General features: G+C 43.8%; 1 protein-coding gene and 1 long non-coding RNA gene across 5 annotated transcripts in view; one reads left to right on the top strand and one right to left on the bottom strand.

The window, feature by feature from the left end:
• Positions 1-21,714, bottom strand: part of espn (espin) — a 45,254-nt gene that overhangs the window by 12,356 nt on the left and 11,184 nt on the right. For 2 of the 4 annotated variants that reach the window (XM_081703657.1, XM_081703658.1), the window contains exons 3-9: positions 21,569-21,714; positions 20,065-20,247; positions 18,269-18,400; positions 17,199-17,430; positions 15,940-16,202; positions 8,542-8,703; positions 4,748-4,985 (exon numbers count right to left, since the gene is read on the bottom strand). The exon at positions 21,569-21,714 is cut by the window's right edge and continues 41 nt beyond it. In XM_081703657.1, the coding sequence (XP_081559783.1) occupies positions 4,748-4,985; positions 8,542-8,703; positions 15,940-16,202; positions 17,199-17,430; positions 18,269-18,400; positions 20,065-20,247; positions 21,569-21,714 (1,356 nt within the window). The remainder of the gene's footprint in view (positions 1-4,747; positions 4,986-8,541; positions 8,704-15,939; positions 16,203-17,198; positions 17,431-18,268; positions 18,401-20,064; positions 20,248-21,568) is intronic. The other 2 variants (XM_035536317.2, XM_081703659.1) reach the window with 2 other exon arrangements.
• Positions 16,091-17,170, top strand: LOC145652663 (uncharacterized). Its single transcript, XR_014118915.1, has 3 exons — positions 16,091-16,173; positions 16,274-16,331; positions 16,579-17,170. It is a non-coding gene; the product is annotated as an uncharacterized LOC145652663 (long non-coding RNA).

Below are 21,714 nucleotides of genomic sequence, written 5' to 3'. Positions count from 1 at the left end.
GAGAGAGAGAGAGAGAGAGAGAGAGAGAGACACCCAGACAATAATCATTAAAATTGATCAGTTTGAATGAAGTACAAAAGATATAATAGTTTAAAGCTGCAGTATAATTTAAAAATGGAATAGAAAGAGCTGCCTTTGTTGAAGTTTTCATCATTTGAATTATAGTGGGCATACCGATGATCGTAATGATCGAGGTGAGTGTAATGATACTTTATCTAGTAGATAAAAAGCTTTCTCTAGGTCAGGTCTGAGTTCTATTCATTTGATATGTGAACCTGTGTCAAGCACTGGGCGTAAATCATCTGATTATTTCATACTCGGAGGGGGAAAACATTAAAGCAATGCAAATTGGACCAAAAACCCCTAACCCTAAAACAATGTGCAGCCGTTATGCATATTCATTCTGCAGTTCACATGATTTCTGTTCAAAGGTAAAATGCAAAAACAGAATATTAAGATATTTAATATTAAGAATATTAAGATAAAAAGTCTTCTTCAGCAGGGAACAGCCAGGGCAAGCCTGAACAAATATTCTCCCTTCATATCTATGACAAACGAGTACATCAATACACCATCAGAAGCAAAGGATGTCCTGATGTGAACTAAAGGCTGGCCACACGCTAGCCTTTTAAGAAGCCATGCTAATATCAGCCATTAAGTACTACATAGTTCCATGCACTTTATGGAGGCAACCAAAGGCCTGAATTATAAGTCAAAGAATCCCACATCACCTATTGGTTTGGTTTGAGCTCTCCACAGATCTTCCTGAAAGGGCACGTTATTTTATCTCCATGACTGATGTTCGAATTAAAAAATGTCGAGCCGTCTACCTTGCCCCAGCTTCTGCCTCATACAGGAATCTCCCTCTCACTGCCTCCGTCTCTCCGCCTCTATCCCTGCCTCTCCTTCCACAGCAATGAGAGGGCCTGATCAACATTAGTCTGCTCAGTGCAGGACCATCACGGTGCGGGGAACACTGGAGAGATCAGCACTAGCCAGCTTGGACAGTCGGTGGATGCCAAGCCGGAAGTGAATTTGGAGCCTACTTCCTAAGCCTCAGGCCACGCCTTCTGCTTTCCCGCCTGCCGATCCCTCTCTCGCATGACCTGCTTCCTCAATGCCAGCCTCTCATCACCTCCATTCACCCTGTCTGCACTGCATTTTCCCTCACACACACACACACACACACACACACGCACAGACGCACATGCACACACTCAAATAAAACAGGAGACAATCGCCTTGAAAAACACACACCACATATACTGCCCAAATGTACGTCCTTCCGTCTTAACTTCCTGATAAACTGGCATGTTTTGGTGAATCGCAGCGCAACCATGAGCATAACTTAAACAAAGGCTGAAGATATGTGGTGTCCAGGATCCTCAGGACAGACGCATGTGATGCGCTGCGATCTGACAGCGGCACCTGGGAGGATGTAGTGGAGGCTGCTCTGATATCGGCAGGCTTCTGTCACAAAGGCCGGCCACATGACTAATGAATGCACTGTTTGTAGACATGACACGTTTAGCGTGCTCTAACTCATGTCTGTATCATGTCATCGCGGTAACGGGAAAAGTGTTTTGGCAAACACTTGTAAGGCTATTTATGCATTTATGTGTTGTTAAAGAGTCAATCAGCATCAAGAATTTTCTCAGTTCATTACATCTGAAATTAAATTAAATTAGCTCACCTTATTTCAGTGACCTAAGGTGTACGTTTAGCAGTATGAAAACGATTGCTGCATTTTTTACTGAGCTAATTTATGGTTTGTAGTTTTAGATGTGCTGAGTTGAAGACACAGACTAACCACACGGCAGCAAACCTGTAGCTATCATGAGGATCCTGCAGTACTGTTCAGGGAGGAGACGAAACACCGTTGGCCTGACCCAGGTCAGCTGGTAACCAACAGTCTAAACACGGTTACACCAGCATAAAGTAACCAATCAACACACAGATGCCCCTAATATGCATAAGATCCACTCTGGGTAGTAAAAATTCTATTTAAAAAAATCATGCTTCATGACAAACTTATGATGGTTATGAAAAGACATTAAAATGGAAGCTGGATCTCATCCAAAGGTGATGGTTTCTGATGTCTGCATTGTCTTAGGGTGGTGATGGATTAGCAGGAAAGGCACACACATGCAGTGCGCGTGCACACACACACACACACACACACACACACACACACACACACACAACACACACAACACACACGCAGTGTGTACACGCACAAACACACATGCAGTGGAGAAATGCGGTCTGGCGGAAAACCAGTACTTACTCTTCCTCTGCCGGAGTGATTCAGAAGCAGAGGTGACAGGCGTGGAAGACAGAGCCCCACCTTTAGAGTAAGTGCACCGGCGAAGAGGGGTCAGCGTGCACGGAACAGAGGGGCGAGAGGCGGGCGAGCGAAGTGGATCATGCCGGGGAAAACCCAGGTGTTAGGAAATGCCAACGTGGAAAGGAGCACAAGGAACATGCGGAAGCAGAGGTGACAGGCGTGGAAGACAGAGCCCCACCTTTAGAGTAAGTGCACCGGCGAAGAGGGGTCAGCGTGCACGGAACAGAGGGGCGAGAGGCGGGCGAGCGAAGTGGATCATGCCGGGGAAAACCCAGGTGTTAGGAAATGCCAACGTGGAAAGGAGCACAAGGAACATGCGGAAGGAGAGGTGGAGGAGGAGGGCCGCAGACGTCCCGGCAGACGCGGGGCACAAAAGGGGCAGGAGTAGGTGGAGTAGGTGGAGGAGTGGGGGAACACACAAAAGAAAGAAAGAAAGAAAAGTACCAATTAGTGAGCTAAACAAACTAAAGTGTTTTTAGAGGAAGAAGTCACGTTTGGAGATGTACGGCTTACCGGGGATGAAAAGAGTTATTTTAATTGGGACTTGCGTATGAATGTCTAAAACATCAGCGCATAACAGCGAGATAATACAGAACAGCTAAATGCAAGTTATTCAGTTATTAAAGTTAGATGATAATATTAAGAATACTAAATAATCTAATCTATATAATTCTTCCTGATTTTGTACCTGCGAAACCAAGACCCACTTTCAACAAACAAAATTTTTTACTTATGTTTACCTTTACTCTATCACCAAGCGCGCCTAGTCCATTATTTAAAAGTGTATCATTACGCCGAGTGTTTGATCATAGAATTGCGCTACTCTTGACAGAGGCTGCTGTATTACGTCACCCATAGGTCCCACAGAAGTGTAATGAATCACCCACGTGTAACAATGCCCCATTGCCCGTATCCAACAATGAGGCATCAGGCTGCCTTTGTTGGCTGCCAGTCTTCCCGTGCATACATCCTTCTCAGGTTCACATTCAGAAGCTGCCACACATTTGGCTAGGGTGGAGGTGCGCTTACGGAGGGGATGGGGTGACCCCACAGGCCTCGGGAGGAGCACAGAGCCAAGCACTGTCGACTATTATTGTTGCCACAGTCTTGTATTGAAGAGGTCGCCGAGAACATTACCCACTGAGACGTGCCAGATGTCTCTTGGAAAAGGAGCAATTAAGCAAATGGCAGAACACTAAACCCGATTTCGAGGTAACGGTAGCGCCTGGGCATTAATTTTAAACAGGTATTTGGAGAGAGCATGCCGGTCGCTCTCCTGTTCACAGAGCAAAACTTTGAAAGATTTACACCGTGTGTTTACTAGGGTTTGTGGCAAACATTTTACAATTCGTAGCCAAACTGACTAAAACCAACAGGACAAACCATTGAACAATGGTTTTCAAACCATTGAACAAAAAGCTCGTAAATGAGAAGATGAACAAGTTAAGAACACTGCTGAATGCTCTACTGGGTTTTCCAAGAACAGGAACTCAAAAAGCAACAGAAACCTCTATAAGCTACCTAGCATACTTCAGCTACCTAGCCTACCTCAGCTTTATGGTCAAACTGTAAACACGGATGCTTAGGTTGAAGGTGTGCTCTGGGTTGTCCATCTGTGTGAGGAATGCTCACCACTGCATGACTGCTATGAGGAAGGTTTTACTTAATAAGGCCATCCTGGCTGCTTCAGGCCATTTAGCACTACATTAACAGATTCCTAAGACTAATAGATTCTCGGCTGCTTACACAGAGTGAATGCAGACATACACTCAGCTTTCAGTGATAAAGTCCATTGTGTCTTATTCCTACTGCAACTCGGGAAAGCTCAGACACATTTGCTTACCACGATAAGAAATTACAGTGCTCTGAATTTACATTCTGTTTATAGCAATGTAGTTTTGGAACATCGCTGACAGTAAGCCTCCAACATTACACATTAGAATAAAAAATTAGTTTTTTGTTAATTTCATTGCATTTGTCAAGTTTTTATAAGTTTTTGTTTTCCAACTGACCTTTCTGTATAATCTATCCAAACCACTTATACATCACCCTTTAAAAAAGGCCGCATCTTTAGTAGTGAAAATTCAACCATTTTTGATTCAATTTACCGCTATAGTAAGACCTATCCCAAATAACCCAAATACGAGCAGGTTCAGATGACACCTCCATCCCTTTAATCAGCTCTCTGACCACTAACCTTTGCCCTACACATCAAAGACAACGACCAACAGAGAGAGGGAGAGAATTAAGAAGAGCAAAAAGCAAAATGCTATGAATATGGGCACAACGTGAGTAAAGCGCATGAGTGTCCAGCACCCGTACATCTATAAAAGCAAAACGTATGGCACAGGCACACAGAGGAGAGGCAACGGCAGAGGAGCAGAGCCAGGGAGTACTCACTGCTCGAGGAGGAGGAGGACAAGCGGCTTGACGGTCCAGGTGCAGTGCCGGTGGTGCTCTGGGGAGGTGTGGGCATCTCGCAGGGCAGGGGCGGAGGTGGAGGAGGGCTCGGGGTGGGGTTGATGCCGCCGCTGGGCAGCGGGGGAGCCGGGGGAGGTGCAGGCACCTCCTCGGGGGGCCCTGTTCCATTTGGAGGCTCAGGCACCACATCCGCCGGTTCCTCCAGCAGCGCAGAACCCTGTGGGGCAGGAGGCGGCTGTTTCACCCATAAGTTCTAATACTATTCGCTTTATTGTCAATAGCTCTTAGTGGTGGGTGGGGATGGGGGGGGAATGCTAATGAGTTTGTTCTAAGTGGTGCATCCTATCTATTATTCATGAGCCACATTAACATTAACCACATTTTTAGATTTTAGATTAGATTTTAGATTAAGGTTTTCCCTCAGTTAACCAATTCCTGTGAAAATATTCACCCTTTGTCCAATAAGTTGCTTTGCTGTTTTCATAAGAGTAAAATGAAAAGGCATTGTGGCTGTAAAGTAGTTAACAAGATGCTGCAAAAAAATTATTCTGAAATCATATTAACAATATCCATGACAAACTGACAAACTGACAATGAAGAATCCTGTCACGTTACGGGCCCTCCTCCCAAACGTCTCCCCGTGTGTTTGTATGTTCGTCCATGTGGCCACTCCCTCCCTGTGTTTCTCACCTGCTCCTCGTTGTGTATCGTTAGTGTGCATGTATATAAGTCTCGTGTTTAAGTGTGATGGTTGTCGGTGTTTGACCCCGATAGCCTGCAAGCGATATCTTCAGTGTTATATGTATTAATAAACGTATGTTTCTGTTTTATGCGACTCGTCCCCGCATCCTGCTTTGCCTGCTAAGCGTGATAGAAACACCGACCGACGAAGAGCCTCCGTCGTCTTGGCTATACTCCATACTCCCACAACACATTGTTCTGTCTCCTAAGCGTGAGACATTGTTGTCAGTCATTGGTCATGTTCGTGTTCACGTTGTTCCTCTTTGTATGTTCGCCTTCACAATATTATATGTGAGTGCTGGTGTCTGTATCGTTCGTCAATAAACATTTGTCTCCATCGAACGAGTCTGTGCATCCTGCTCAGTGCCCTGTGGCACTCGGGCCCCTACAGAATGACTGACCACATCAGGACGCCTGCTTACTCAATGGGAAATGGACCTCCTACAGGGATGTGCTTGAGGACATCCCGAGCTGCTGCTTGGATATTGGGCAGAGGACCTTGACCAGTGTTTTTGCGGCTACACCAGAAGAGGAGGAGAATTTTTGGGGGGGCATTGGACTACCAAGCCAGGACCTTGGAGAGCCAAGGGGCTCCACAGGGAGCCGGCTAGGTCCCTGGGCTAGCAAGGATAAAGCCTCTATTCATTGCATTTCATGGAGAGACCAGGAGTACTGGAAAGGTCTGCCCAGGAGGTGAACTGCCTCTGGGGCTCTCCTTGGGCAGCGGCCAAAAGGAGGACCGTAACGAGGAGAAACACGTTTGGAGTCGGGGCAGATATGCCCCTCTGCGTGCCCAGTGGGGCCAAGGACACGCCTCCAGCACCTTTGTTTCCAGCAGGCACTGCGTTGAAGCACCTTTCGTGTGTGTCTATAGGCACATCTGTTTGTGTCTACTTGCGCCTTTTGTGTGTACAGGCGCATCGACACATTGTGGTGCGGAGCGTACCGGACTGCCCTGTGAGAGGCACAGATTTTGCCTTTCCCCCTCATGAACTGAGAGACCTCCCTTGTTGGCGGCTCCTAGCCTGCCTTTTGTTCGGTGGGCATCAGGCTTTGTCATGTTGTTTTGTGTGTGTACGTGCACGGCGGCCTGGGGTTCACTGTCCTGGGGGTGGACGCCTCAGGAGCCACACCCCTTAGGAGGGGTTACTGTCACGGAAAACGTGGTACGGCCTGCTGGGTGATGTGGTAGTTCTTCGTTGACCGTGTTGTTTGTAGCCACGTCTATGTTGTTAAGCACACATCTGCATCGGTTTAGCCTTGTCTCGTTTGTATGTATTTAAACCCTTGTTAGTGTGTGCATTGTTGGCCGTCATTGGTCATGTTCGTGTTCACGTTGTTCCTGTTTGTATGTTCGCATTCACAGTTTAAGTTATATATGAGTGCCGGTGTCTGTATCATTTGTCAATAAACGTTTGTCTCCGTTGAGCGAGTCTGTGCATCCTGCTCCGTGCCCTGCGGCACTCGGGCCGCTACAAATCCATATCTTGAATTCCACATTTCTCCATCAAAAGGGCTCAGTGTACATATTTAATTATTATTAATTTAAATAAACCTAGAGTGGCCAATGCAATAATAAAATGTAATTTTTTTTGCTGGACATTTTCTGTCATAATGTAGCCCATGCAACCTTGTACCAGATCCACTGTCTCCTCATCCAGCAGTACAGAACAGAACTTAGTAGCTAGATGAAGATGATCTGCCTCAGAGGAATCAGGAGACATCTGTTGCGGATAAATCCCACAATCCTTTACACTCCTTGTCTCAGGAGACTATCACTTACCCTACCAGCACATCCCCCCCACTGCCACAGAGTTAAAGAGGCGCGGCCCCTCCCGCTCTGCGACGTGTGCCTCAACCCACCGTCTCGCCCTCAGCACCCAGCACCCCCGCCATCTGACGCGTGCCGGACGAGTGCCTGTCGCATGCGTGTTATTCCCTCCCATACTAAAGTGTGACCCTCCACCACACTGCCAGCTGCTCCTCCCATATGGTGTGTTTCATGTCACCGTACATGTTGCTGCTAATGGGTCTTGACCCAAGGGAAGTGTGACGCACCATATGGTCCACTGGAGTGGACTGACTACCTGCTGGGTGTCTAATCCGCTGAATGAACATTACACCCAATAGGGCACACATGCTTTTGGGGGTCCTGAAAAAGTTTATTAATACATTAATTAACTAAAATTGGACATTTGTTGGAGCTGCTGGCATACACAACACAGTTATTGCAACATAGAGTTAAATATGCAGTCGATTTTTTGTTTGTTTCTATGACAAAAATAATTGCTATATTTTTACAACACTCTTTTTTTGTCAACTCTGTGTGATTTAACCTAACCTAATTTAACCTTAATCCTAACCTTAACCCCAATCCAAGAGGGGCATTTTTATATTGATGTTGGTGGCATTGAATTATAATTCACTGGTCTGAAAAAGCACTGAAGACAATATCCACCATGAGCAAGTGAAGACGTGCTCTTCACGGCCGGCATTGTACGACGAGGCTGGGGGCGCCATGCACAGTGGGGCTGTGGGAAACGCTCATCACGCACTGGATACTAAAGCCACATTGTACCTCTGCACAAAAGGGCAATGGACTCACTTTCGGCTGTGGTCGGCGGGGCGTAGTTCCTTCTCGCTGGCCAGCACAATGGGCTCAAGGCCTCCACTGTTGGCATTATGTAACCCGACCGAGCTGTGTAAACAGCCCGCGGTGTGTTTGTCGGGGCTGGCGATGCCCCTGCACATTGACAGCCGGGTGGGGCCGGCGCTGAGCCACACCTCACATGGAATTGTGCCGCACTGTGTCAGGTGGAGGAGAGGAGCTGATTTGGACACACCTGGACGACAGACAGCTGGCAGCTATGTTCACATGCGCAGGAGAGAGTTGAGCTCATGTGTCCACCCTTTGTACTGCTTTGATCGATTGCTATTGTACTGCTATTGACTGATTCACATTGATGGATTGTTACTGAACTTCCAGTGAAGGGAGGCAAAATGTTCAAGAGCAGACTCATTCAGTGACGTACCTCCTCATTAGGTGCCATAGCTTGGCGGGAACGCTGGTCCGTGGCGTCCGTCCCCAGGGTCTTGTAGTAGTCCCCAGTGCTGGGTTGCTTGCTAAAGCTGCGTGACTTCCTGTTGGAGTCGACCCGCCGCAGTCTGTCTGGGTGTTCCCCCTCTGACAGCTGCTGGCGAAACGGAGAGGACACGGATAGCATTTACAAAGTTTAGTGCAGGACTGGAATCGATGTTAACTTCCTCCTCTGTCTTTTCCGTTCATGACAGGAATTAGATCACGATCAGCATTAGAGGCCACTAAAGTCACTTAAATTGAAGTCAAGAGTCTTTATTACCATTCCAGCTACATACAAGTGTACAGTGAAATGAAATAACCTTCTTCCAAAACCATGGTGCAACACAAAAGGACGTAAACAACAATACATCTGAAATACGTAAAGAGCGTAAACAACAATACATCTGAAATACAGGCCCAGTAATCCCAATAACACAATGCAACAAAATTGCTGTGATCTTAGCTGCTACTTTCTAAAACTCAAACTGATCCTGAAACAGCAGACTCTCAGATCCTAATCATGCCACATTGACCTACTGGATTCCGGGAAGCTATGACGCATCCAAAATCAGCCTTCGTTGCTTTTCCAGTGAGGCATACGATCATTGTGAAATACAGATTATGCAACAGTATGTAGACTGCTAAATCTAACGCTTGCCATAGAGTGGATTTATTCCAGGCAGAAAAATCAGATGTTTGCCTACGCAGGAGGCATGCAGCACATGGTGAGTTAAGTGCTTGCTCTAATGCAACACAGCTCACTGAAATGTTCTCAGCTTCAGAATTCAGATCTGACGCTGTCAGATATGTGGATGTGCCAACGGCAGGTCCAAGCCCACATCAGACCCAACAAAGAGCAACTGATTTAAACAACCCACTTTCCTTTTGTTCTGTGGCTTGCGAGGCCTAAAAGCGATCTCCATACAGCTCACACTGTCGCAGTGGAGAAAACGTGGAGAAAACGACGTGCTTCAAAATAATAAAGTGCTCAGTGCAAAACAAATAAAAAGACTTGCAATGGGTACTATGCAATAACCATGCAATAACATACTATGCAATGAAACAAAATATGAATTTTTTTTTTCAGTATGTGTAAATTAGATTTTAGAACATGCATGGAAAGTAGCCTTTTTCTTCATTACGAAACTGCTGGAATGATGGGTGAGCATAACAATTCTATCTTAAAGACAACATCTAAATGCATCAATGAAAAGAAGTACCATGGAAAGTACCAACTCTGTTTTGGAAGATTACTGTTCCTGAGGCCAAATAGAGGCAAAAATCACATGCCTGTACATTTTAGAAGTATGTTTGTATATGGCCTTTTTATAAATAAGTAATATATAATTAATGTAACATTTAATTGACCTGTACTGGTTAAAAAACATACACAATAGAAACATAAGAATTACATAAAAATTACTATAAAGTCCACTTATTTAGTTTGTGAAACAAGAGTCAGATTTTGTAGTTCAGTGCTATATTTACTTTCAGTATATATTCTGTATATACACTGAGGAAAATAGATATATCAAAGTCACATGGCTCTTTTGTCTAATTCTTGCTGAACCTGTGGCAAAGTTTCATGATGAGAAATGATTTGCTCATGATTTGCTCTGTGGGACAGACAGAGAAACAGAAGGGCTTTTCATGGCTCACGAGCGGAACTTTAGCATGGCTGCCTAAGCTTTAGCACTCTAGGGGCTTACTAAGAGGCTGGAGGACCTCTTGTAAGTAACACCGTGCCCCCGTTGGATGTGCACGCTCTCACTTTCTTCCTCTCACTCGCACAGGTGGTGCTTTAAGAGATTTAAGCTGGTCTGGGATCAGCGTTTGCCCTCGGTATTAATGGGATAGTTTGACCCAGAATGCTAATGTTAATAATGGATGATAGCTAGTAGAGAATGACAGAACACACCACTAGCTTTAATTCATTACTAATTCCATGCTAGCGTTCTAGTGGGAAAGATTTCTGTAATGCTATGTTTGATTTTGGCAAAACCATAAAAAAAGAAACTAAACTGACATGGTTTGAAAGGTGTTCAGTATAACATTACATGCCAACCTGCTGGAAATTTCCATGCCTTCCAGAAAAAGGCAATGCTGCTTTTCCTGATCTTGCATGATTTTCCTAATGCAAAAAACCCCCATGATTTGCATGGTAATTCCATCTTGCACAACCATTCCACCCCATAAGGTCAAGATCTTTATCCATTTTTTCACAATATGTGTCAAAACTACACCAGCTGGGCACTGCTGTTATGGTTATTTTTGAATGACAAGAGGCAATTAAAAAAGGCCAAAGATGAAACAACATATAGACTATTAGCACCAGCTTCAATAATTAAAACGTACACCAAGAAGCTCTTATGACATAAAAACATTTATATGCCCGTTCGCTACGAAAACAAGTGACTGCAAGAGGTGGACCTGAACCATCAAACACCGCCCACCACTGGTCAAAAATGGGCAACAAAAACAAAACCAACAGCAAAATACAATTGGCTGTTCATGACAAACTATTCTATAGATGTTATATCAGTCCTAGCATCTATGCCTTGCCCACTGACAAATACTGACTCGAAAGGGCAAATTAGTCTTCTGTTCTTTCAGGGTCCGATTTGCATTGTTGATTTCTGTCTCTCGCTCCCTGTAGGTCCGCCTCCAGAATTACGTGAGAAGGCCCAGTGCAGAGGCCTGGTGAGACTATGGTGCCCTCGGGGAAATAGCTGCTCCGACCTCTCCTCACGTGAGCCTCTCCTAAACCCGTCCCCATTCAAACCTGTCGCCCACGCTCGGATGCCCTGCTCGGCTGTCACGGCTCAACGCTGATCGGCATCAGCAGAGGCTTATTGGTTCTGATAGAGGCTTATTGGTTCTGATAAGTCTAGTGCATTAAGCCTAATGTATGCCACACTGTAAATCCCAATAATTTTTTAAAAGGTTAGCACAGGTGATCTAACTGCCAACACCACCTAAATGTCCATTACAAACACACAACAAGGTCAAAGTGGGAAGAAAAGCATTACTACCCCAACACTGGCACCCCCAAACTTTCTAGTTCCATATAAACTAACCAGCCACTTAAAAAGAACTACCAAACTTTTACAAAACCCCAATGCCCATACCACCTCACCAAAGAACAAAGTCTGCCTAAGCCGCGCTGGGTCTGAGTGGGGGGGGTCTTACCCTGTCTCTAAGTCCGTAGTCTTGTTAGTTCCAGGGAAGCTGAGAAGGCCAGAGGTGATGAACACACTAGTGTCACCAGATCCCCATTCCACTGCGCTTGTGACGGTCTACCTGCCTCTCGCTTTACCTCTGCCCTCCCCCTGGAGTGCATGCACCAATCCTGCCACAGCACAGTGATATCACTGCCCATGTTCCAGCCAACCAGGGGTTAAAAAGACCGGGGCTTATTATGCAAAACATGACAACATGGCAGCGGGGCATGGCTGCCTAGTGTCAAATCTCCAGCCAGATTAATGATTGCCTTCAGCACACTGGAAGCAAGAGGGAATCAGGTTACAGACAAATGTGCAGAGCTGCTTCATAGCGATGGTTTAACTGGTTACCATTGTTGAAATTGGGAAGGACAAAAGGCATACAATGATTCAGATGTGTAAAGGAAGGAACTACCAAACAACTCCTATTTGGAAAGGATAACAGATAAATGCAGACAGTGTATAACAACGTCATTTAATAAAGTATCAACATATGTGAGATGTACATGTGTACAATACGTGTCTAAAAACGGTGTAGGAAAAATGCACTTTTCTGAATAAACTGATGCACTGTTTTTAGACCAAAACACAGCCACTTAATTGTAAGATCATAGAATAAAATATGTATAAAATCTCATATTAAAGGATAAAAGCTGAAATATTTGCTATTTGCTGAATGAGGTCACCCCAAACAAACTAAAATCCAGTAAAGCTTGTATAGGCTAAACAGGAGACAGTGTACTCTGGCAGGCAGTGGTTACCATTAACTCCTGTGTTGCTATGGTAGCCAGGGTGGATTGTTTTTCTTTGAACATGCTTATTGTTGCTCCACTGCTTTCTCCTCCTTACCATTATGAACAATTAGTGAGTTTCGATGTGCATGTGTGTGAGAGAGAGAGTGTGTGTGCATGAGCGATTGATTGAGTGAGTGAAAGACAAACAGAGTCTGTGAAAGGTTTTAGCGGTTATGTTTGTTTGTATTTCTTCATGTAGGATAGAGAAGAATAACGTACGTGTGTGTGTGTGTGTGTGTGTGTGTGTGTGTGTGTGTGTGTGTGTGTTTGTGTGTGTGTGTGTGTGTGTGCATCTGTCTGGAAGGCAAGAGAGGCGAGAAGGTTAGGCTAATTAGCCTTTCTTCTCAATTGATTAAAAAGCAACTCCTAACACTGAAAACGCTAAAAAACAATCACGTCACAAAACTCACCTTAGTTATATGCCATTACAAAGTAATTTATTTCTCCCAGAGTATTTTGCATATTTGATATAGGATTTATCGAACTTCAATACCATGATGTGTCATGCCATAACTGTTTCCTTGACTTGTGACTGAGTTCTAAGTTCTATTCAAAGTCACAGAAGATATGAAATATGGTGACAGTTGAAAAGATCTGATCAAGCCTCTGTGATGGAGGAAGAGGCAATGTGTCTGTTTCCATACTGTAGGCAAGCTGTCCGTTGATGTGAATTACGCTTTAAAAGTGAGGTTTTTGATCTGGAGGCCCCTGCTCACTTTGGGCAGGTTTTCACCTGTAAGTGTAACTGAAATTCTGTTCACCACACCTAAACTCATTGCAATAAGACTTGCTATATTACAAATCGAAAAAAAAAACACTTTTGGTAAAATAAGAAGTTGTGTAGTTGGGCCGAAAGAGGAAGAAGGAGTTGTTTTCTTACATACACAGGCATATCTGTGGCAATTATTAAGATATACTACATTAAAAAGGAAAGGGACTAACATTTGATACTATTTCCCATCTGACATGTAATACTATAGCTGGGTTCCCAGACTAAAATGCACCAGCCCCTGGATCTTCAGCTAGTGTGCAAGCGGACAATGTGCACGTCATTCAAACAAAGAGTCCTGTTTGCTTGTACCCGATTTGTCAACGTAACAAAAAGGGGTGTAATCCTTCAGGGGTTCCAGACTACAGGGCCCCCCCAGCACATGTTCGGTGCTGGTATTTGCTTGGATCACTTCAGGCAGTCTGTTGTTCAGTCTGTGGACCCTTAACCTCAGCTCTGTCCCCAAGTTTCACTCCCCTGATTCTATTCTGCTTTAAAAGCTAATGATGTCTGAGTCATTAGAGAGGCACCAGGAGTACAAGATCAGCTTTGGGAAGCCACAGTAGTCAAGGTAAGGGCTGAGGAGTGACAGAAATTAGGGCATGTTTACTGTTAAGGTGATATGGCAATGAATGGCAATTATTTATCATTTCTGCCTTTTTTTGCACTTTCCAAACCATTCAGTAAATATGATTGTATTAAAAAGATTTTAAACTAAAATGAACTCATCCAGTATGCAACAACTGAGTTATGCATACAGTTTATGTTATTTGTAACCAAGCAACATATTAAATTCAAGCTGATAAGCTTTCACATAACATAATGCTATAACCCATTATTACAGCTAGGAGCAGTATACATATTGCTGTGCACATTCTGCAGGTAGCAATTCTATAAAGATGCACTGTGACTGCACTGTGTAGTCAGGCACATTTTCCTTCTCTCAGTTGAACAGCATCTCATTTACGGTGGATTGCTGGCAATGTTAATTAGTTAAATTAATGTCAAGTCCATCAGTGGAACCAGTGTGTCCATTGCTGTACTAATTGCTGTCCTCATTAGGACATGGACACAAAAGCTGGATAATGTGTGCGCGTACCTTTGGCTTGATTAGTGGGTGTGTGGAAGAGACGGGCCTCAGCTTTCGACTGGACCGTGATTGGCTCTCGGGGTCTGGTGTACCTTGGCTTTGCTAACAACTGTATCATTCGAATGGGCACCCAGCGCCTCTGTATGCCAGCACACGTTTCGTTTATAACTGAGTTGCTGTGGTGCTGGAGCAGAATGCATCGCGGTTACTTTGTGACATCCTCCTATGCCTACACACATCAGTTAAGAAACTGCCGTTTCCCCTCCATAGCGTGCTAGGTGGTCCAGCGGTGCAGCACTTAGCTGAGATTCATGGTTCAGTCCCAGAAGAAGAAACATGAATAATATACTTGATTGACCCAGTGCTTGGGTCTATGTTGAAATGGCTCGCTGACATGCATAACATTCAGTTAAAACAGTCACACAATTGTGCTTTTTGACCTGATGTAACCTTACACACGATCCCCACTTACATCAGTAACCTGCAGTCTCATTGTTACAGTGCTTGCTCATGCTTCAAGTAATGCTTTGTGAGCTACTCGTGGTGCGTAATGAGACCATGAGTGAAACGTTTCAGTAACAGCCTCACAACAACCCTCGGGAGTCCAATTGAACCCTATTTGATAATGTAGAAAAACAACAAATCATTCAACCCCTGGAGATTGCAGATTATGCCATAGCACGTGATCTATAGACTTCATTATCCACTGCCCATTAGGTTAAGTATAACCTCTTATCTTCTTCTCAGCACATTGTCATTCCATATGCCATTGTATGTGCTAGCTTTATATCCTGAATAAGTAAATATTGGATTAGTGTTATGTCCACTATACAGTCAAGAAGCATTCTGCATCCTCTGTACTGTTCTATTATTATTGATTTAATATGATACTTCAAGCTCATTGGACTTCAAGCTCATTCTTTGAGAGATGAATAGAGTTTTGTTTCTGAGTTTCGCACAGGTTAATCAATTATTATGTAATTATTATTTTAAGATACATCTGTTTCTTGTTGTGATTGAAAACTTTAGCCCCTTTGTATGGCTAGCCATTGTTATAAAATGTAGCCTACTACTTATTCAAATAGCCACACTTATCTTAGATGGTATAACACTATGTTCTAGAAGATTATAGTACAAGCAATGGTTATTATAAGGAAAGTTCAAACAAAATTATGCAAGAAACCATGCAAATATGTTAAATATCCTGATATTTAACAAAAACGCATCATCAGGATTGTCAGATTGTCCTTGTTCCAAGACCAAAGATAAAGCATTATGGATAGTAGTTCAGATCAAACACGCACAATTATTTTGGGAAGGAACAACCCTTTAAAGCAACTTTTACAGATTTAGAAACTAGATTTATCATGCATTTCCAATTTTCCTATTACCATGTCTTTTAAGGAGCCAAAACTGTCCTTCCCTGTCTCAGAAAACTGAAACCTTGTCTGCCAGAACAGAATAATGCTTAGTGTACCTCTTTCTTCACAGTGCAGTTGTCCACACGACGAAGGTTACTCTTCACCTTCAGGAACTCGGCCGATGCCGCCTCCTCAGGCGGTGTGGGTGCGGGATACATGGGGGGAGGTGGCAAGTGGTGGGCGGAGTTAGGTGGAGGGGCAGGGGGAGGAAAAGAGGGAGGGGGCGGAGGCTGCGCTGGCTCCTCCTCCTTGCGGCCCCCAACAGCCTCATCAGGATTCAGCATGTCCATGTACGTCTGCATGTCAGTGATGGAGGACTCTGGACAAAACAGTGCTTGAGTCAAGATTCCAAATTTGAATACAGTGTCACTATCATCATCCTCTTTTCAGCGTTAAAACTGAATACATTTGATGACAGAAACTGCCACATTGTGAGATTTCAGAACAGGTAGTTTTTATTTTTTATTTTTTAACTATGTAAACACATTACATAGTTAACCTTTCTTTTACCTATTAGAAATACCTCAAAAATGACTCAAAGCTAATGTGTTAGTATTATGCTTTGTTTTGCTTTACGAATTTCCCCCCTTTCAAGCCCTCTCTGCTATTTTATAAATATCTCCTTAGAAGAATAACTGGTATCTTCAAACCAAGCGGTACAGGGAGACAGGTGCAATTTTTTATCTTTTCACTAGAGGGCACCACTCTCCAAGCAGGTGCACCTGACAGAACCTTTGGCAACAGATGCACAACTCAATGAGCACAATCGTTCCCACCATTGTGAAGGTAATAGCTCGCACACGCTGCATTAAGCAAACAAGGATGCAATGTCTGCAGATTATGGGCTACTGAGGATGATAAAGCTTTGTTCTAATCACACAGGAACGCAGCGAAATGAATGTGTGGGGCCAGATTTGAGCCCTAGGAGATGACACAAAAAACCACAAATGTTTGGCAACATAATAAATAATTACAGTATAAACACCTCATGCAGGACAAAACAATTTTGGATGTAGCCAATGCATTGCTTCATCAGCTCACACCTTTATGGTAATATTGGGAAGCACTTTTAAAACACATTCAAAAACATTATTTACATTTTTTTTGTCTAATGGCATAATTGTTCGCAAACTGTCAGCATCGCATGCGAAACACTGTTTATTAAAGTTGGGAATTCAACATTTATGTATGCTCATATAGACTAGCATGTATGTGCATGTGTCTGTGTGTTTATACGCGCGTGCGTGCGGCTGTGTGTGCGTGCACGTGCGTGAATGTGTGTGCGCGTTAGTGTGCGTATTTGTGCCTTCCTCACCTGCTGCTGCTCGTGCTGGTGGCGGGCTGCTCTTTTTCTCCCCTGTGCTGGACTGGCTGGAGTTGGCCGAGTCGTAATTGGACAGTGAGCTAGAAGGGGAGCCCGCGTGGAATTCGGTGGTGGCGCCGGCCGCTGTCATCAGCGTGGCATGCGGAGACGACAGGCCCGAGTCAGGCTGCTTATAGTCCAGATCCAGAGAGGCGTCCCGCGACAGGACGCGGTGCTCCACGCTCTGGGAGGGTGCCACAAACCGTGCCTCAAACACTCTGCAGCACTGCCTCAGCATGCTTCTGCACTGTTGTTTAATGGTCTGCACTAAAGCTTATTATTTATAATAAATTAATTATTCTGAGTCTACTGAACTCAGTCTACTGAACCTGACACAGATGTCTGTGATGTTAGTGGGACTCTAATGTTAGATGCTAGTCTTGGGCATTGCAATCTGATTCCTACCTAGATTAGGTAGCGTTGAAATAGGTGTTAGCCTTTATTCTTTTATTAATACTTTATTTCTTTTTTTATATCAGAGCTGGAATATTATACTAATGATAATATTTTTCAGATTAGTTAATAGTACAAATTACAGTTTTGACACTAAAATGCTGTAAAAAGCCCTCCAGAAAGGTGGAACAATTAAGTATGCACTTACAATGACAACATACGTGTTTAAGACTTTAGGAAGGAAGGAAAACAACAGTCATGGAGACAGAAATTAAAGCCACTAATCATAGTACATTTACAGCACTTAGCTGACACTTTTATCCAAAGCAACTTACAACTATGACTCAATACAACTTGAACAATTGAGGGTTAAAGGCCTTGCTTAGGGACCCAACAGCTGGCAACCGTCTGATTACACAACGAGTACCTTAACCACTGAGCTACCACTGCCAAAGATTTAACTAGCCTTACTGGTTTCTCTTGCCCAACATTCCCACCAAAAATGCATATCACTACACCTCAGCACCGCTTTCCAGAAACTACTTAAATACAAACAAACTGTAAAAGGCTTCTTTGGGCACAGTGGCATCTTCTGTGTGCAGAGACGATACTGGCCTACTGTAACTCACCATGTTTTCAACTGTGCGTAGATACTTGGCACACTGCAGATGGCCATTGTACTCAGCCAGGTCTGCTGCAGTGAAACCATCCTGGTCCTGAATTCTGAGGTCTACCCCGTTCACCACTAGAATCTGACAACACTGTGTAGAGAAAGAGAGAGAGAGAGAGAGAGAGAGAGAGAGAGAGAGAGAGAGAGAGAGAGAGAGAGAGAGAGAGAGAGAGAGAGAGAGACATGCACACTTACTTCTTGAGCTATGCTTAGACTCATGTCTCTATGCCTTTGGTTTCTTCATGCTGTATGTCTGTCTGAGTGCTTAGGCACTGAAGAGCTTAAACACTGAAGTTAACTTTGAAATGCTTGACCAATAAGATCATATTACACTGAATCCATGTCATTCTTTTTGAAACATTTCAAAGCACCTTTTCTTGGAAGCCGGGCTTAAGTTCTAGGTAAACAGAAATGGCAAAAAAGTGATGCATTGTTCAAAGGCATGAACCATCTATAAAGAGACTCTGTACTTTTCCCAGTTTCTTTGTCTCACTTATTTCATCCAACTCACTGGCGCTCTTAAAAACAGTGGCTGAACCAAAAAAGTTCATTGCTAATACTAAGTAGCCTCTGCTGCTAATGCTAATAAACACTTTTCTAATTGGTGGCTACTAAAATTCATTCTTCGTCTCTCTCATTAGCATTTTAAGTAACAAAAATATATTTAACTAGTAGAAAAAGATCTTAAATAAAAGTTATATTGTGCTATATCAAACATTCCCTATGTGTACTAGTCAACTGTGAGAATGTGTTTTCTCGTGTCAGTGAAAACATCTCTTGCTGCCATACGCCACTCTGTGAAAGACACAGTCTGTGAAAGACACAGTCCGTGAAAGCACTCTTAAGCTGAGAGCTGAATTCAGAACATCTTGTCTCTCAGGGGTCCAGAGGAAATGCATTCGTATGACAGCTGTCCTGCGTTAAAGCTCAGGGGGGCTGAAGAAGACAATGAGAGTCAGCCTGTTTTCTTTCTCTCTATATATATTACTGTGGTAATGTTACTGGCGAGCAGACCTGCAGCGCTATTTGGGCTGGCATGCTCTTCCAACACAACTCTGGTCAAATACACACTTTTTGCACTTGTTTCACACAGTTTTCACTTTCAGATTTTCTGATCTGAGGGATATAAAAGCAGCACAAATCTGTATCAAGTGACTGGAAAACCTTTAACAAAACCTTTATGTTCTCAGACAAGTGCTCAAAGTTATTAAGAGTATAATGACATTGTAGCGCACAAATGTAATTTAATGTCATATATAATCTGAACACCACAAGCACTTAAACTACAATTAGAGTCAAACAGTAGCAGTTGTATATTCAGACATCTATTCCCTCTGATGGCAGCAGTTGTTGAGGTACTTACTCTTTAAGTCATGCAAATGATGGTATTCTTCTTTGCATCAGGATGAACCTGCTTTTAGCTCTGTGTCCCAAACCGAAGCACACATTCTGTTTAAATGGCACCACAAGCTCAACAACAGCTATGTGAATAAACTCTAAATGACATCTGTACTGAAAATGTACTGAATATGAACCCGTCACAAATGCCACTGACACTTCTTCCATAGTCTGACACTCCTTCCATGTCTGACCCGTAGGCCACGTTCGTGGAATGGCCCTGTAATGTGTTTTTAGGATTAGCGCCATCATGTAAATCAGTGTAATTCTAATAGAAAAATAGCCTCTTCCGGAACTCTTCTGGAATCGGCAGAGTAAACGAGTACACACTCCTGCTGTACCACGCATGCCACCTACTTCCAGTTCTCCGTTCTCCGCTGCGTCATGGAGGGGGGTCCCGCCCCAGCCGTCCTTCACAATCTCACCGCCGTGAAGGAGGAGCCAGCCGAGCACCTTGGCATGGCCCCGGCTGGCGGCGAAGTGCACGGCAGTGGCGCCATCTTTGTCTTGGTCCGACAGGCTGACGTCTGTGAAGCTCATCTGCACGGAGAGGAAAGGGGTAGGAGCGCAGGGCGTAGCGCGGGAACGCGGGAGGCAGCATGAGTGGGATGGAGAGCGTGGGACCATTTTGATGGGACATGATTGGTCGAAGCCTGTGGCTGCCGGTGTAGCAGCGGGTGTAATTGCAGGGTTTCATTCCAGCCGAAGCAGAAACAGGTCTCGTACCGCTAACTGATTGTTTGACGACTGAGTCGAGCTGATTCAGGTGGAATCAGGACATTTGAGTTTGGGTTTGTCTGAAACACTGTGATAATGGCGATAAAGCTGACTGCTGAAAAACACACGGGGCTTAAGCCCCCACAAACCTCCCCAATCCCAATGCTGAGCTTAACTGTTGCAGAAGTTGTTTGATGAGCCTGAACAAAGCATGAGAAGTTATGCGTTATCCATGTTATCCATCTTTAATGCTGTTTCTAATGAGGGAATTAGAGTTACCATTATGGAGGATGTAAAAAGAATCCCAAATAAGACAAGCTTGCCTCGGTAAGGGGCATTTCTGTTCCTTTCTATATGTAATTTATTGTCACCAACAAATGCCAGCAGGCTTGATGACCAAACAAGAATCACATATCACCAACAAATCAAAGACTTTTTGCAGTGGCTGGATAAAATTGAAACAAAAATGCCATAGGAAGAAACTGATGAATGAACAAATGAAAATCTCCTCAGCAGAGCCAATTAACAAAAGCAATGAACTGTATATAAAGCAGATCTGAACGATATAAATATAATTTATCAAAAACAAAGTATTATTATACAAGGTATTAATGTACACTTATTATTCAGGGATAAAATCAGGGTCTTTGAAAATATACTGAAAAATAAAACAAATGTAGGACTGTCACTGTCTCCCCCCTTTGACGCCGTGTGGTTTTATTTTTGTTCCTGTTTTGGTTTCAAGTTGTGTGGCCCCACCCACCAGTTTGCACCTGCGTTTAATTTCCCCCAAATTGACTTGTGTACATACACCTCTTGTCTTCCTGTCTTGTTTGTCGGCCATTGTTGTAATTATTTCCAAGTTTTGTTGTTCTCTGTGCTTCTTTTGTTTCTGGATAGGTTTTTGGTTTCTATGACAAAGGACTGTTTTAAGGATGATGGGTATGAGTCTGCCCTTAATAACCGTCATTCAGCATTTTGCGTTATGCCTCTACTAGCGCTGTGTTACAGGGACCAAATTGTGTTGAAAAATATGAACACTGTCACAATTAGCTTAGTGAAGCTGTTGAAGTCCAAACTGCTCTCTGGAGTGGTAAAAACGCATTCCAGCTCCACTGTAAATAAGTAAAATGTATTTACTCACCAGCCAAACAATGACAGTGTTGTGTCCCATTTGGGCAGCCGCATGCAGAGGCGTCATTCCATCATTGGCTCTAATACTTGGCTCCGCCCCACATTCCTTAACCAGGTATTGGACAACTTCTAGATGTCCTTCCTGACATGCAAGGT

This window comes from Electrophorus electricus, chromosome 20 (genome assembly GCF_041902795.1).
Source record: "Electrophorus electricus isolate QZ-2024a chromosome 20, ASM4190279v1, whole genome shotgun sequence".
NCBI lineage: Eukaryota > Metazoa > Chordata > Actinopteri > Gymnotiformes > Gymnotidae > Electrophorus > Electrophorus electricus.
Note: the sequence above shows the minus strand (reverse complement) of the source record. Positions and strands in the feature narration are given on the sequence as shown.